The sequence below is a fragment of the Rana temporaria genome, chromosome 3 (genome assembly GCF_905171775.1).
Source record: "Rana temporaria chromosome 3, aRanTem1.1, whole genome shotgun sequence".
Taxonomy (NCBI): Eukaryota; Metazoa; Chordata; class Amphibia; order Anura; family Ranidae; genus Rana; species Rana temporaria.
The window spans coordinates 409673065-409686942 of NC_053491.1; the positions used below are offsets into that span (position 1 = coordinate 409673065).

The following is a 13878-nucleotide window of genomic DNA, read 5'->3' on the forward strand; positions in this document are numbered from 1 at the left end:
TGGGTTCCATATTTGATTGTGCTTACGACGATTACTTAACCCTTTCTCATGGAGGAAACCCCAAGTGTAAATGTTATTTTTTTCGCCCCTAGAACTGCAAAAAAGGGGCCCTCAGTAGAGACTATCAGGCTCCTGTTTAAATATTAATAATGTATTATGCAAATGTATAATTTATCCATTTGTGTCACTGTCTTGCTAGGCTTTCCTAGCTACAATCTGCACCATTCAAACACTGACAGAACACTGGCAAGGGTATAGACTGCTTTTCACAATACAACATCTAAATGTTCTCTTTGAACAGTGACACTCACATACAACGTGTACACACACATGCACTGTACATGTATACACAGAACTGCTGAGGAGCACAGTGAGGTCATTGTACCATAAATGCCATGTACACTGTCAGATGATTGCTGGATTGTACCTCAACACATGCCATGCACATGACATGCCCAAGCATACAGCATGCTCCAAGGTATGCACACTACATGCAGCGTCTCCAAGTGGACACCCAAAAAAGGCCCCTTATATGTTACCTATACAACCTCAGCATGGCAAAGACAGATTGGCACATAAAAGAAAAGGAGCCAAAGAGTGCCTAATATATGTGGGACAATGTATTATTATACAGGCTGGTAGAGGTTTTACCTTTCCACATTCGGCCATGAAAAGATAACACTTAAGTGCTTAGGCAATGTTATAGCGCTAATATATTAGAAGCCCTAGTATAGTCGATTCTATCCCCTTCTATCGCCTCCTAATCCTTGCAGGACAAACCTGCAAGCCAGTCTCATTTCATTATTCCACGCAGGCAGGCAGCTAGGGAAGAAGCAGCTACATGCAGTCACTTCTGAGGGAAGGGAAGGGGCAGGTGTAAAGAGGGAGGGGGAGTGCCCTACGGACACTACTACCTTGTTCCACCAACCCCAGGGCTGTACTAGTGGCGGCAGTGGTGATTGTGGCAGGAGCTGTGGTCTGTCTGCCCACTGTGAGAATGACAGAGATCAGAGAAAAGGAGACGGAGGAAAAAAGTAAACAATGGAGGAAAGTGGTGATTAGATAGATCACATTTAACAGTGATAGGACACAGGAGGTTGGTTATATACAAACATATAAAATAAACCAGTAAGAATAAGAAGGAGAAAGAGAGGAAGACAAATTCAATGTAAGGAGGAGGACAAATGAACATAGGAAGGCCCAAACAAGGCAGACCAAGAGGAAAATAGGTTATGTGTGGGGGTAACGATATGTAGGAGAGTAAAACAGAGGGAAGGAGAGGAAAGATGAAGTAAGTAGAATAAGGCAGACTTAAAATAAAGAAAAGATAAGAGCAGAGAGAAAAGCATATTATCCCCACCACATGGTTACACAAAGAGATGGATCATTGGTAACTGGTTATGTTCAAAAAAGTTCTGCAGCACATTGAGCTGGTCACTTCAGAATGAGCTCCATTGGATGTAAAGTGCTGGACTCTTCTGTGCATTTCCATAATTGTAAAGCATTGCCTCTGCTTTGCTGTACATGGATTGTAGAAATGAGTGGGTAGTATTTTAAAGCATTTTTGTAGTGTTATATGCTTATTATAAGAAGTGGTTTTATCTGTGTATTGGTAATATTAACAGTGGCCACATTGCAGGACCTCTACTGAATCAGATCAAATCTGCTGAGCCTATCACTGGTCATATCCAAAATGCAGCTAGAACACTGTTGTGTCAAAGATAGACTCTTCAGTCTGTCACACCCTTGGTTTGAGGAAAATAATTCTTACAATGTTACAAAAGTGTATAAAACTGGCATCTTAAGCCCTATGCACACAGAGAGTTTGCCCAGCTCTCCTAAACGCCTTTTCATTTTGGCAACATTCAGAAATGTGTTAATTCACTTCATTGGACAGAGTAATATTTTATTCTGGTCATTGAAATGATTTAATGTTCAAGCGCTTGATGCCACTAGACTCAATGGCAGTGGGGTTTTGTTCTGCCTTTAAATGTCTCCAAACACCTATGTGTGCATGGACACACAAGCTAACATGGAGAGGAGTTTACAGGCAAAAAGAAAATTGTCAGATGCCCCTAAAACTGCATTTTTAATACTTAATATGCATGAGGTCTTACAGTTAACCCTGCAAATGCACAGTATTGAGTATAGCAAAAGGCTTTGTAGCATGTCACACTAGTAATAAATGATAGAGATACAATGTGGAACATAAGATAGTCTAATTAGCATGTTGTACATAGTGATGCCATTCCATTAAATGTTAATAGTGGTTGACATATTTGCCTGTGCCACTGTAAGGACCTGTGGTAGTTAATACTGTATTTACTGGCATATAACACTCACTTCTTTACCCTGAGAATAGAGGGTAAACTGTGCCTGCGTGTTATACACAGGGGGCCGTGGAAAGTGTTTTTCCTGAAAATTCCCTCTTAAAGTTAGGGTGCGTGTTATACGTCTGTGCGTGTTATACGCCGATAAATACGGTATTTATCACTAATCCTTAAAACATAAGGCTGAACTGCCATTCATTATCACTTGCAGACCAGTATTATCTAAAGGCGTTGAGTACTTTTTATTTATTGAAATGTGGTTTTGGATTATGTAACATTAACTTTAAGAGTGGGATCTTCCTTATTAATTAATACAATAAAGATCAGCAGTGTTCCTGTAGAACATTATAACAGTATGTATATATGGTTAGCAGAGTGCCTGTAGAATATTTCCCAGATTAGGTAGGGTAATCACTTACCAGAAAAGTTCCTTGTTGCCAGCATAGTGGTCAGAATGGCTCCCTATAGAAATAGCATAATGTGGATTAATATGGCATCCACATTAGAAAGGGACACAGATCAGAAATGCATGATGGAACCACACTTACTTTTAGCTTTCGACGAGCATTGAACTTCTTCAGGCACTCCACAGTCTCTTGTCTGTGCATCATTGAGGCAACAGTTGAACGTTGCTTTAAGGAGAAAGACAGGAAAGTTGCATCATGTAATATTCCAGCTAATCCCTACTGTGATGTACAGTCCAGCCATATAAATGCCATAATAGCCAGTATCAGCAAATATATAATTGTAAAAAATATGGGTTACTCACGCAGACCCATGGGTGCTTGAGAGCTTCATGAGCTGTAATACGCTTGGCAGGGTTAATGGTCAGCATCTGGTTAATCAGGTTCTTAGCTTCTGGTGTCACTGTGTCCCACTCCGGAGATGGGAACTGTAGAGATATTCATATGTGTCAGTGAGACGTGCTAAACTGTCAGACCATTTCTGATCCTTTGGTCCAGGTTACAATTCGGTTTTAGGCAATGGTTACACCTTTAAGTTTTTGCCATTCTATCTAAGAAGTTGTTCCCTTGCTGGCTGAAATGGTGCAGAATCTTGATTATAAGAAGAGCAACATCTCACTGCTATGTCCATTAAGGGAACAATGCTAAAATAGAATGTGAGTAGACCACCAGCAAGAGAATTGCTAGTGTGACATAGGCCTTAAAAACAATTATTATACTAGTCTGAGATATCTGTTTCACAGAACTGGCTGCAAAATAATTTCTTATACAGACTTATGAATCTGGGGACTGACAGTGATACATGTAACATGTACAGGAAAACTGGAAGTGATTAACTGCAGAGTATTACAGGCAAGTGAGCGGTAAAGAGAGGAGCTTTACCTGTTCATCTTTTATGATCTTCCGTATTTACCCATACATAGGAAATGAGTGATGGGCAATAAACCTAATTAACGCAGTTGTCTGACTAATTTGTGAAGCAAGAGTGATTACATCAAAAGATTGCTGAAATCAGTGAATGGGCACCAAGATATGAGCCTGTTGGTTTGAGTCCAAATCTACGTCTTTGATTTTCGGTATAATCCCAGATCTCTCTACTGATGAATAATGAGTAGGTATTCCTCCCACAATACAACTGTCGCTGGGTATCAGAACCCTCCCCCTCTTTTCTCTCTCGGTTACTAGTCCTCCTTCTCTTTCTTTTCCCCATTCCTTTCTATAAAATTCTATCAAGTCCTCTCTTTCTCGACTTCTTCCTTTTCCCCCCTTTCTCTTAACCCCCTTTCTTAAGTACACCATTGGTAGCATGATATATTGGTATATTGTATTTGTTTTACCAGCCTCCAGATTACCATGTGGTATCTCTCCCTATTGTTGGATTTCTAAACCTCTCTGTATCCCCAATGCCAATAATGTTTTATTGTTATTCCTTGTTCATTGTAAACAATGTTTTGGGTAATTGAAACCTATGAATACTCCTTGTCATGCTTCTTGATATGTTAACAAAAAAACTAAATTTTAACAGAAAATTCAATCAGGTCTTGGGAAACCATTGGTTATATTAGTTAGAGCTTGTACTTTACCTTCTCTGAATGCTACTGCAGTTATTGTTCACTATGTGATTTCCCCCATCGTACTTGATGTAATATACAGTTGGGCTCATAAATTTACATACCCTGGCAAAATGTATGATTTCTTGGCCATTTTTCAGAGAATATGAATGATAACACAAAAACATTTATTTTACTCATGGTTAGTGTTTTGGCTAATACATATAGATAGATGGCGCATAACCAGGAGAGCACAGTCAATGATTGAAAAGTACATATATCATAAGGTCCATGTCAATTAGGGTTGTCCCGATACCACTTTTTTAGGACCGAGTACAAGTACCGATACTTTTTTTTCAAGTAGTCGCCGATACCGAATACCGATACTTTTTTTTAATGTCATGTGACCGTTTTCAAACCACAATACAGACCAAAGATATTTTCTTTAGAATTATGAAGAACTGGTACATCATGGTGTGGGGCTGTTTTTTAGCATACGGTACTGGAAAACTACATATCGTTGAAGGAGTGATCACTGTCAGTGCAGCTCATCGGTGCCAGTGCCCAAAAGTGCAGCTAGCCAGTGCCACCTATCAGTGCAGATCAGTGCCCATTAGTGCATCAGTGCAGGGAGGCAGCTTATTAGTGCATCTTATCAGTGCCACCCAATCAATGCCAGTGCCACCTATCAGTGCCATCCATTTATGAGTGCCATTCAATCAATGCCAGTGCCACCTATCAGTGCCATCCAATGGTGCCATCCAATTTGTGTTCGATGTCACAAAAAAAAAAAAAAAAAAAAGTATTCTATTTTGGTATCGGGAGTATTTGCGCGAGTACGAGTACTAGTGCAAATACTCGGTATCGGTCCCGATACCGATACTGGTATCGGTATCTGGACAACCCTAATGTCAATAACAAAAAATTAAAAATGAATGAATGAATCAATAGTCCAATATAAGTCCAATAGCACTTTAGTGGCAGCAAAATCCTGAAGCAGAAGCAGACTCTGAAAGATATGTATAAACAAAAAGAGAAAATGCGCCAACCTAAGTGCAGTAAGTGGGTATTTAATTCAAGCAATTTTTACACAATAAGAATGGCTACTCACAAAACCAGTGATAACACAGGCATGTAATGGAAGAAGCGGCTGGTCCGGTGTCACAACGTGTCATCAACAGTACAACAGGCTGGTCTCATGTCCTGGTCCCCTGGGCGATGGAAATGAAGGTCCAAGGTGTTCGGGAGCCTTTGGGGAACCCCAGAGAGTACAGGAGCCGTGGATGCTGTATCAGAAGCGGCGTGCGTTCCAGCGTGGAACGCAACGTATCGCCGTACAACCGGAAGTTGGCTGTCCGAAGCCCCTACGTCACTTCCGGTTGTACGGCGATACGTTGCGTTCCACGCTGGAACGCACGCCGCTTCTGATACAGCATCCACGGCTCCTGTACTCTCTGGGGTTCCCCAAAGGCTCCCGAACACCTTGGACCTTCATTTCCATCGCCCAGGGGACCAGGACATGAGACCAGCCTGTTGTACTGTTGATGACACGTTGTGACACCGGACCAGCCGCTTCTTCCATTACATGCCTGTGTTATCACTGGTTTTGTGAGTAGCCATTCTTATTGTGTAAAAATTGCTTGAATTAAATACCCACTTACTGCACTTAGGTTGGCGCATTTTCTCTTTTTGTTTAGTGTTTTGGCTGAAGCCATTTATTAGCAATCAACTGTGTTTACTCTTTTTTAATCATAATGACAACAGAAACTTTCCAAATGACCCTGATCAAAAGTTTCTGGACTCCTGACAGACCCTTGCATCTTTCATCCAGTGCTGCACTGACGTTTCTGGATTCTGAGTCATGGGGAAAGCAAAAGGATATGCGGGAAAAGGTAGTTGAACTGTATAAAACAGGAAAGGGATATCAAAAGATAGCCAAGGAATTGAGAGTGCCAATCAGCAGTGTTCAAACTCTAATCAAGAAGTGGAAAACAAGGGGTTCTGTTGAAACCAGACCACAGTTTGGTTGACCAACTAAAATTTCAACTACAACTGCCAGGAAAACTGTTTGGAATGCAAAGAAAACCCCACAAATACCTTCTGATGAAATACAGCACTCTCTGAAAACATTTGATGTAGCTGTTTCAAGATGCACAAAAAGGAGGCACTTGAAGAAATATGGGCTGCATGGTCGAGTTGCCAAAAGTAAGCCATTATTACGCAAATGCCACAAAGTATCCCGCCTCAAACCTTCTGGCACAAAGTCATTTAGAGTGATGAGACCAAAATGTAACTTTTTGGCCACAACCATAAACGCGTCATTTGGAGAGAAGTCAACAAGGCCTATGGTGAAAGGTACACCATTCCTACTGTAAAAAAAAAGAGGAGGATCGCTGATGTTTTGGGGATGGGTGAGCTACAAAGGCACAGGAAATTTGGTGAAAATTGATGGCAAGATGAATGCAGTATGTTATCAAAGAATACTGGAGGAACATTTTCATTCATCAGCCAGGAATAAACATGTCAATAAACAAAAACACAAGGTCAAGTCGACCTGTCATCGGCTACAGCAGAATAAAGTGAAGGTTCTGGAGTGGCCATCTCAGTCTCCTGACCTCAATATCATTGAGCCACTCTGGGGTGATCTCAGCCCAAGAATTTACAGGAACTGGAGGATTTTTTCCAAGAGGAATAGGCAGTTTTACTCTCTGAGAAGAGAAAGAGCCTCATCCATAAATACCACAAAAGACTTCAAGCTGTTATTGATGTTAAAGGGGGCAATACACGGTATTAAGAACTGGAGTATGTAAACTTTTATCGGGGTCATTTGGGTAGTTTCTGTTGTGATTATGATTTAAAAAGAGTAAACACAGTTGATTGATGATAATTGGCTTCAGCCAAACACTAACCATGAGTGAAAGGAACGTTTTTGTGTTATCATTCATATTCTCTGAAAAATGGCCAAGAAATCATAAATTCTGGCAGGGTATGTAAACTTATAAGCACAACTGTATGTGACTTTCTAATAGTTTGTTTTTACAAAAAATCTTAATATTGTGTTTTCTTTGTATAAAGAAAAGTGTACCAATATACAATCTGTGCAATCAAATACCGTATTTATCGGCGTATAACACGTGTTATACGTGTTATACGCCAATAAATACAGTATATTATGTGCAAGTACAAAAACAATCAGTGCTAAATGAAGTGCTAGCCAACACCCGTAAGTGATTCAAAACGTATTAAGCCAAACTATTAACCAAAACATTATGTAGCACAACTCTCATAAAAATGACATACTGTATATATCTTAACCAAAATGTAAACTAAAACAATATGCATAAAAAAAACTGTGCATACTAAACAAAATAGTGATAAAATAAACATAAAAAACAGTGCATATCTTTGCATATTTGGAGATATTTTATCACTATATATTTTTTATTTGCACAGTTTTTAATGCATATTGTTTTAGTTTACATTAAGATATATATACAATTTTTATGAGAGTTACGCTACATAATTTTTTGCTTAAATGTTTTCTTTGTATGTATTTAAAACTTTCAATAAAAACATATTAAACAAAAAAAATCCTCAATAAGCATCTGCTGAGTTTAAGGCCCCTTTCACATGGTCGGACCGTTCAGGCCGCTCCATACATCTCTATGGAGCATCGTATGTCAGCTGTGACATGTCTGCTGACATCCGATCCGCTAAAATCAGACGGATGGAGATACATGCTGTCTGTTTTTATCAGATCTCTCCATAGGAGACAGCGGCACTGGACAAGCCCCTTCCCGCTCAGTGAGCAGAGAGGGACTTGTCATCCGCCGGCTCAGCAGAGATTCAGGGAAAGATCTCCCGCTGAGCTGGAGGGAGCTGGCAGACTCCGCTGCGACGGATCCGCCTGGTGTGAAAGGGGCCTTAGTGTTGTTTTCATTTTTCTATAAATCTGATAAAGCAAAAATAAATAGTTATATCCTATTCTTTTTGGCAGCACTTGGGAGATTATAAAACATTCTTAAAATACTGCGTGCGTCTCCTCATGGAGAACGGTCTGTCCTGTCTAAGCTCCCGATTACACAATTCCAATCTTCTCCTCAGTTAATACAGTATATACAGATTAAAGACCTGTATTGATGAGTTTTGGACTTGTGTCAGTGGCATTAGTTTAAGATGTTTCTAAAATCAAAGACTTTTATGGAAATGCAAAACCTGGCTAAAGTGAACAGAAGTCCTTTGACAAAGGTCCCTACTATGAGTTTTGCTGTTACACAGGGTTGAAAAATCTAAAAACACCTAAACAAATGTAGACTTCTAACAGTCATGTACATAATTTTCACTATTTAATATTACACTGACACTTGATATCATGTGTTATGTTTTCTTCATGGGACAAACCTTTCAATTTACAGAATACATGTGTTACGTATTCTTCATGGGACAAACCTTTCAATTTACAGACTAAGATGCCTGTATTTTGAAAGATTTAACAAGGAAGATACTACAAACGCTACCTATATGACATGTACCGAAAATATTAAACATGAGCTTGTGAAATTTCAAAAATATTCATGATTTATTAAACTGCACATTCAATGTGTGCGTGAGTTTTATTGCTCAGTTGTTTTGGTGAAAGACCGGTATGTGAAATCAATAGCAGGGTTATTTAATACATCTAGCAGTGTGTAGAATCCAGGAACACAAACCAACCAATCAGAATTTGTATCTCAGTAATCTGTATTCTGTACTGAATTATGAAATAAACTCATCTATGAATAAGGTGAGCAGGCAAGTAAAACTCACATCATATGCCCCAGCTTTAATCTGCTGGTAGAGCTTGTGCTGGTCTTCATCCCAAAATGGTGGGTAGCCAACCAGGAGAATATAGAGGATAACACCTATTGAGACAACACACAGAGGAAGCATGTTCAGAATTCAAATATATGACATAAAAGCTCCACTTTTATAGGGAGACCATACAAATCAGCACCAATCAAAGTAAAGGACATCCTTATTCTTAGGCTTCGTACACACGACCGGTTTTCTCGGCAAGAACCAGCAAGAAAACTGCTGGCAGAGCTTTCTAGCCGAGTAAACCGAGCGTGTGTACGAGGCTTTCAGGTTTCTCGTCGGGAAATCTGGCCAGAATCTCGACGAGAAAAATAGAGAACCTGCACTCTATTTTCTCGCCGAGATTCTTGACGGCCTGTTTCCCCGGCGAGAAACCCGAGAGTGTGTATACTTACCTGTCGCCAAGGAAACCCGCGCATGCTCAAAATGACTTTGACACATGCGCGTTAGCTTCCACGACATTGGTAGGGTGAAGCAAGATGGCGGCGACGGCATCGAATGTGACAAGCGCATGCTTGTCGTACGCGATGACGTCACTGCGTTCTTGCCTTTCAAGAGAACCGCCGTTCTTTTGAAAGGTCTGTGTGTACACTCGGGCGGCAAGAGATTCTTGCCAAGAATCTCGTCTGGGAAAATTACGTTTTTTTCCTGACGAGATTCTTGCCCGTGTGTACGAGGCCATACTCATCCTCCCTGTAGGTTATGGTTTGAAATACCAATGTCAGGCAAAAAAAAATGTACCTTTTATCCGTTCTCTAATATTGTAACTGTTTAAATGTAACCTATTAATGCATGTACAGGTTTTTATCTATCTAGGTCATAGTATATCTAGTAGTAGCTAGTCACATTTACTTAAACTTGTTTAGTAATTCTAAATATATATTTTCACTCATCTGAGTAGATTTTTTTGTTAAATGAGTGTTGGGGACATATACCAGTGTTGGAAAAAGACCCACCCCCATCAAAGCAAATTTGTTTCCGTTTGTGGAATATTCTGAAAATATTCCAATTAGATGTATTACTAAATCAGAAATCAACAATTAATTGTTGTTAGTAGCTATTCAGATTTAGGAAACATTTACATCTGTGCAAACTCCATCACTGCATAGGTCACCCCCCCCCCCCTTTAAAAAAAAAATACTCTATAAACTAAGGAAGGGCATGTTAATAATTTAAGTCCATCTTTTAAGAGAAAAATAATAAATTCACATACATTTGCAAGAGAAAAATGTGCATTCATTATTATTCTTATTCTTATGTTTGCTTGGGAGCCTGCAAAGCATTGCACCCATGATCAGTGGATCGCATGTGTAGAGGCAGGCTTCTGCAGGCTCTTCCTACATCTTCCTATCCATGCCAAGGTATGGGCTTTAAACTGGAGAGTTCAGTAGACTATGGATATGGCGATTACTGCACTTGTGTTCCTTTGAGAGTAGATGCGACTGTAATTTATTGATTCACAGATCTCAGAGCCACACACAGTCATATCAATTTCAAAAGTGACAGTGGTTCATTAGAAAGAAGAGGAGGGCAGAACCCCTGCACACTGTAACATATAACATAGTGCAAAAGATGGACTTAATGTTTAACTGAACATATGGCGATTCTGTACAATGGTTAATTGGGTCTCAGTAAGTTTAAGAACGGTTGCTGTTCTTAGTGATGCACCCACCTCATTATTACATTAATCGTGTAGCAAAAATATAAAAAAAAATAAACTGGTTGTTGTTGACAATCACTATAATGTCTGACAACTTTGTACTTTATTTCTTGAGTTCACTGTATTTACAACTGTTGGATATACACGTCTTTGTCGTTCCATAAACTAAGCCTGTGCCATGCTGGTTGGATCAGAATGATAAGCAGGCCATTTTAATCAATTCTGAAGACACATGTTGAATTCTAAGTGAGAATGGTAGAACCCTCCATATGGTGTTTTTATTATACAGCCACAGTCACTGCAACTTGTGTCTGCTTACCACATGCCCAGATATCCACCGGTTTTCCATATGCCTCTTTTCGGAGCACCTCTGGGGACAGGTACCCTGGGGTTCCAGCAAAACCTAGCACAGAAACAACATAATGAAAGTCCTCCTGTATCTCCAGCTGGCAGTAGTTTATACAAAGAGCTATGTGCCAGGGGATTGTTTCATGTACTCGCTTAGGAGAAATGGTGCGTGAAAGATATTTTCTATGCTCAGAATTATAGGCACAGCTCTTGTTAATCCAATGAACTTCAAAAACATTTGGAAGGAGATTAAATCTACCAAGATAACCCCCTAATAAATATCTGACAATCTATTTCTACAGACAGTTATATTTTGGGAAATCTAAAGGCTTATTTAAGGCAGCGCAAAGAGCAAAACTAATAGGCTTAGAAAAGTCACCCAGAGCAACCAATCAGATTTCAGCAGTTGCTATGGGTTACTGCACATTGACCTTATTACATAAGCCAAAATTATTTTGATTTGTGTCACTCCAAAGAAAAGAAGCAGCTACTGTTAAATTTAAAGGTAGCTTTTTTAATGAACTGTGTCTAATATGACACTTAAGCAGAATTAAGATATTACTTCTGTTGTGATTCAGTTATTAGTAATTTTATGGTATTAACGTGAAACTCCGATCCCTGGGTTAGATCTTTCCGTTTAGTTCTGGCATAGTGCCCAGAAGGACTGCTAAAGTTACATCCCATTCACACAGGCTAATTGCAATACATAAACACCAGAACTATCATTCACATACTATAGATCAGAATTGCAACAGACATTTTGTTAGACAAAAAAAACTTTGTATTAAAAAAAAAACGTTGTAGTATTTCTGTCCTTTACTCTTCTGTGTATCCAGCAGTTTTGATTAAGATTTGACTAGGATATAATGAAAAATGTATCCCAGTTTTTCCCTGTCTATATGCCATTAAACCCATTTTTAGGGTTAAATGCTTACCTTCAGCCCAGCTTCAGTGATCTTTACTACTGTGCAGCCTTGCCTGGCATCACACAGCCTTTTGGGGTAAATATTGTGCATCATCTGTGCATGCAAAGGTTGTACTTTTGAAAGGCACAGTCATTCATAAGAGTACAGCCTTATCTATAGGAATGAATAGGAGAAATTGTGGATGTGCAGTGGATTCACAGCCCGCACAGCACTATATACAACTATGGGCTGTGTAGTGCTCGGCAAAGCTAAACAGTCAGCATCTCCAGAACGGGCTTAAAGGTAGGTATTTAAAACTGCTGTTTACACTGGGGTGCTCTTTAAAGGAGCTGTCCTTTAAGGAGATTTCCCTTCACTTCCTGTCCTTAAGGCAAAATAGGAACTGTAAAGAAATGTCTCCACAATAAAGGTAAATCTCTACTTAAACAGATTTTCTATTACTTTTTATTTCAGTGACAATGGCCACCAAGACAAAATTTGAAGGTGAATCTGTCCAGTGGGAAGACAACAATAATAACCTGAAAAAAAATAAGTTTTGGCTAGAGATATACTTATAAGTAGGGATGCACCAGTATCGTGAAAAGGTGTAAGAGAATCCTGGGTAAGAAGCACGCATTGGAGCACGAGCATGGGCATACCAGGATTTGCACAAGAAAGGGCAAGCACTGGCGAATACGTGAGCACGAGCCGGTGCGCCTATTTAAACCAGGCAATGACATACACACTTTGCTGAGTGGTCTTTTAGCTTGTTTCCTTCTACCAGATCTGTTCCTGTTCCTTGTGTCTGACCCGGCTTCCTCTGTACCTGTCTTGGATCTCCGCCTGCCTATCTGTGACCTCGGCTTGTGTAGACTCTGCTCCTGCCTTATGTTCCTGTACCTCGCTGCCAAACTGTGTACCAGACCCCGCCTGTATCCTGACTTAATCTCTGCCTCACGTCTCGGTAGCTGCTCTGCTCGGCTGTTGGTGACCCCCTGGCTTCCGTTCCGGCTACGCTTCCACCTGCTGTTCCAGTCTTCAGTACCTGCCCAGTGATTGCCAACCATCAGGCCCAACCAGAGCCATCTACTACATCGGCCCTTGTACCACTCTGTGTCCTTCACTCCCTGTCATCTCTACCAGGGGCGTTGGACAGGAGGTGCAAGATAAGCCCCCTCTACTGCTCGATCTCCACCAGGTAAGTGAAAAAAGGTTCCTGATATCGAAACCAATAGTTTGCGGTGCGATTTGCGTCAATACAAAATGAATGGGCGTAAATCATACTGCATAAAATTAAATGCTTTCTTCCCCCAAGCTGACATCACTTCTGCCCTATACCCACGGGGTTCCGAAACCCCTCCTCCATCCCTGTGAGCACCTCCAAGTGGCCGTGATTTTCTATAATTTTCTTTCATCTGCAGGACCGGGTTAGTGGCAACATAGAACATTGTAAATGAAAGTTGCTCACTAAAACTTTCAAAATAAGGTAGTATTTCCTGCAAGGAGGTAAAATACACACCTCTCCTGCTGCCTACATTTCCAATCTCTGCAATAGCATAGCTCCCAACTGTCCATGATTTCGAGGGACTGTCCCTTATTCGGAACAAAGTCCCCCTGTCCCTCTTTCCTCCTCATTTGTCTCTCATTTTGGAATGATCTATATAGATGTATATAAAATGTAATACTTATATATCAAAAAGTGTTTTACAGTGTTAAACCTTTCATCCAAATTCTAAATTGCTGCATTTGTAAATTCCAAAAGCCAGT

General features: G+C 40.1%; 1 protein-coding gene across 23 annotated transcripts in view; it reads right to left on the reverse strand.

The window, feature by feature from the left end:
- Positions 1-13878, reverse strand: part of CAMK2B (calcium/calmodulin dependent protein kinase II beta) — a 219548-nt gene that overhangs the window by 44629 nt on the left and 161041 nt on the right. For 12 of the 23 annotated variants that reach the window (XM_040346009.1, XM_040346004.1, XM_040346008.1 and 9 more), the window contains exons 8-12: positions 11178-11261; positions 9151-9245; positions 3100-3222; positions 2879-2962; positions 2750-2792 (exon numbers count right to left, since the gene is read on the reverse strand). In XM_040346009.1, the coding sequence (XP_040201943.1) occupies positions 2750-2792; positions 2879-2962; positions 3100-3222; positions 9151-9245; positions 11178-11261 (429 nt within the window). Of the gene's footprint in view, positions 1-914; positions 990-2749; positions 2793-2878; positions 2963-3099; positions 3223-9150; positions 9246-11177; positions 11262-13878 lie in introns of all 23 variants that reach the window. The other 11 variants (XM_040346001.1, XM_040346006.1, XM_040345999.1 and 8 more) reach the window with 1 other exon arrangement.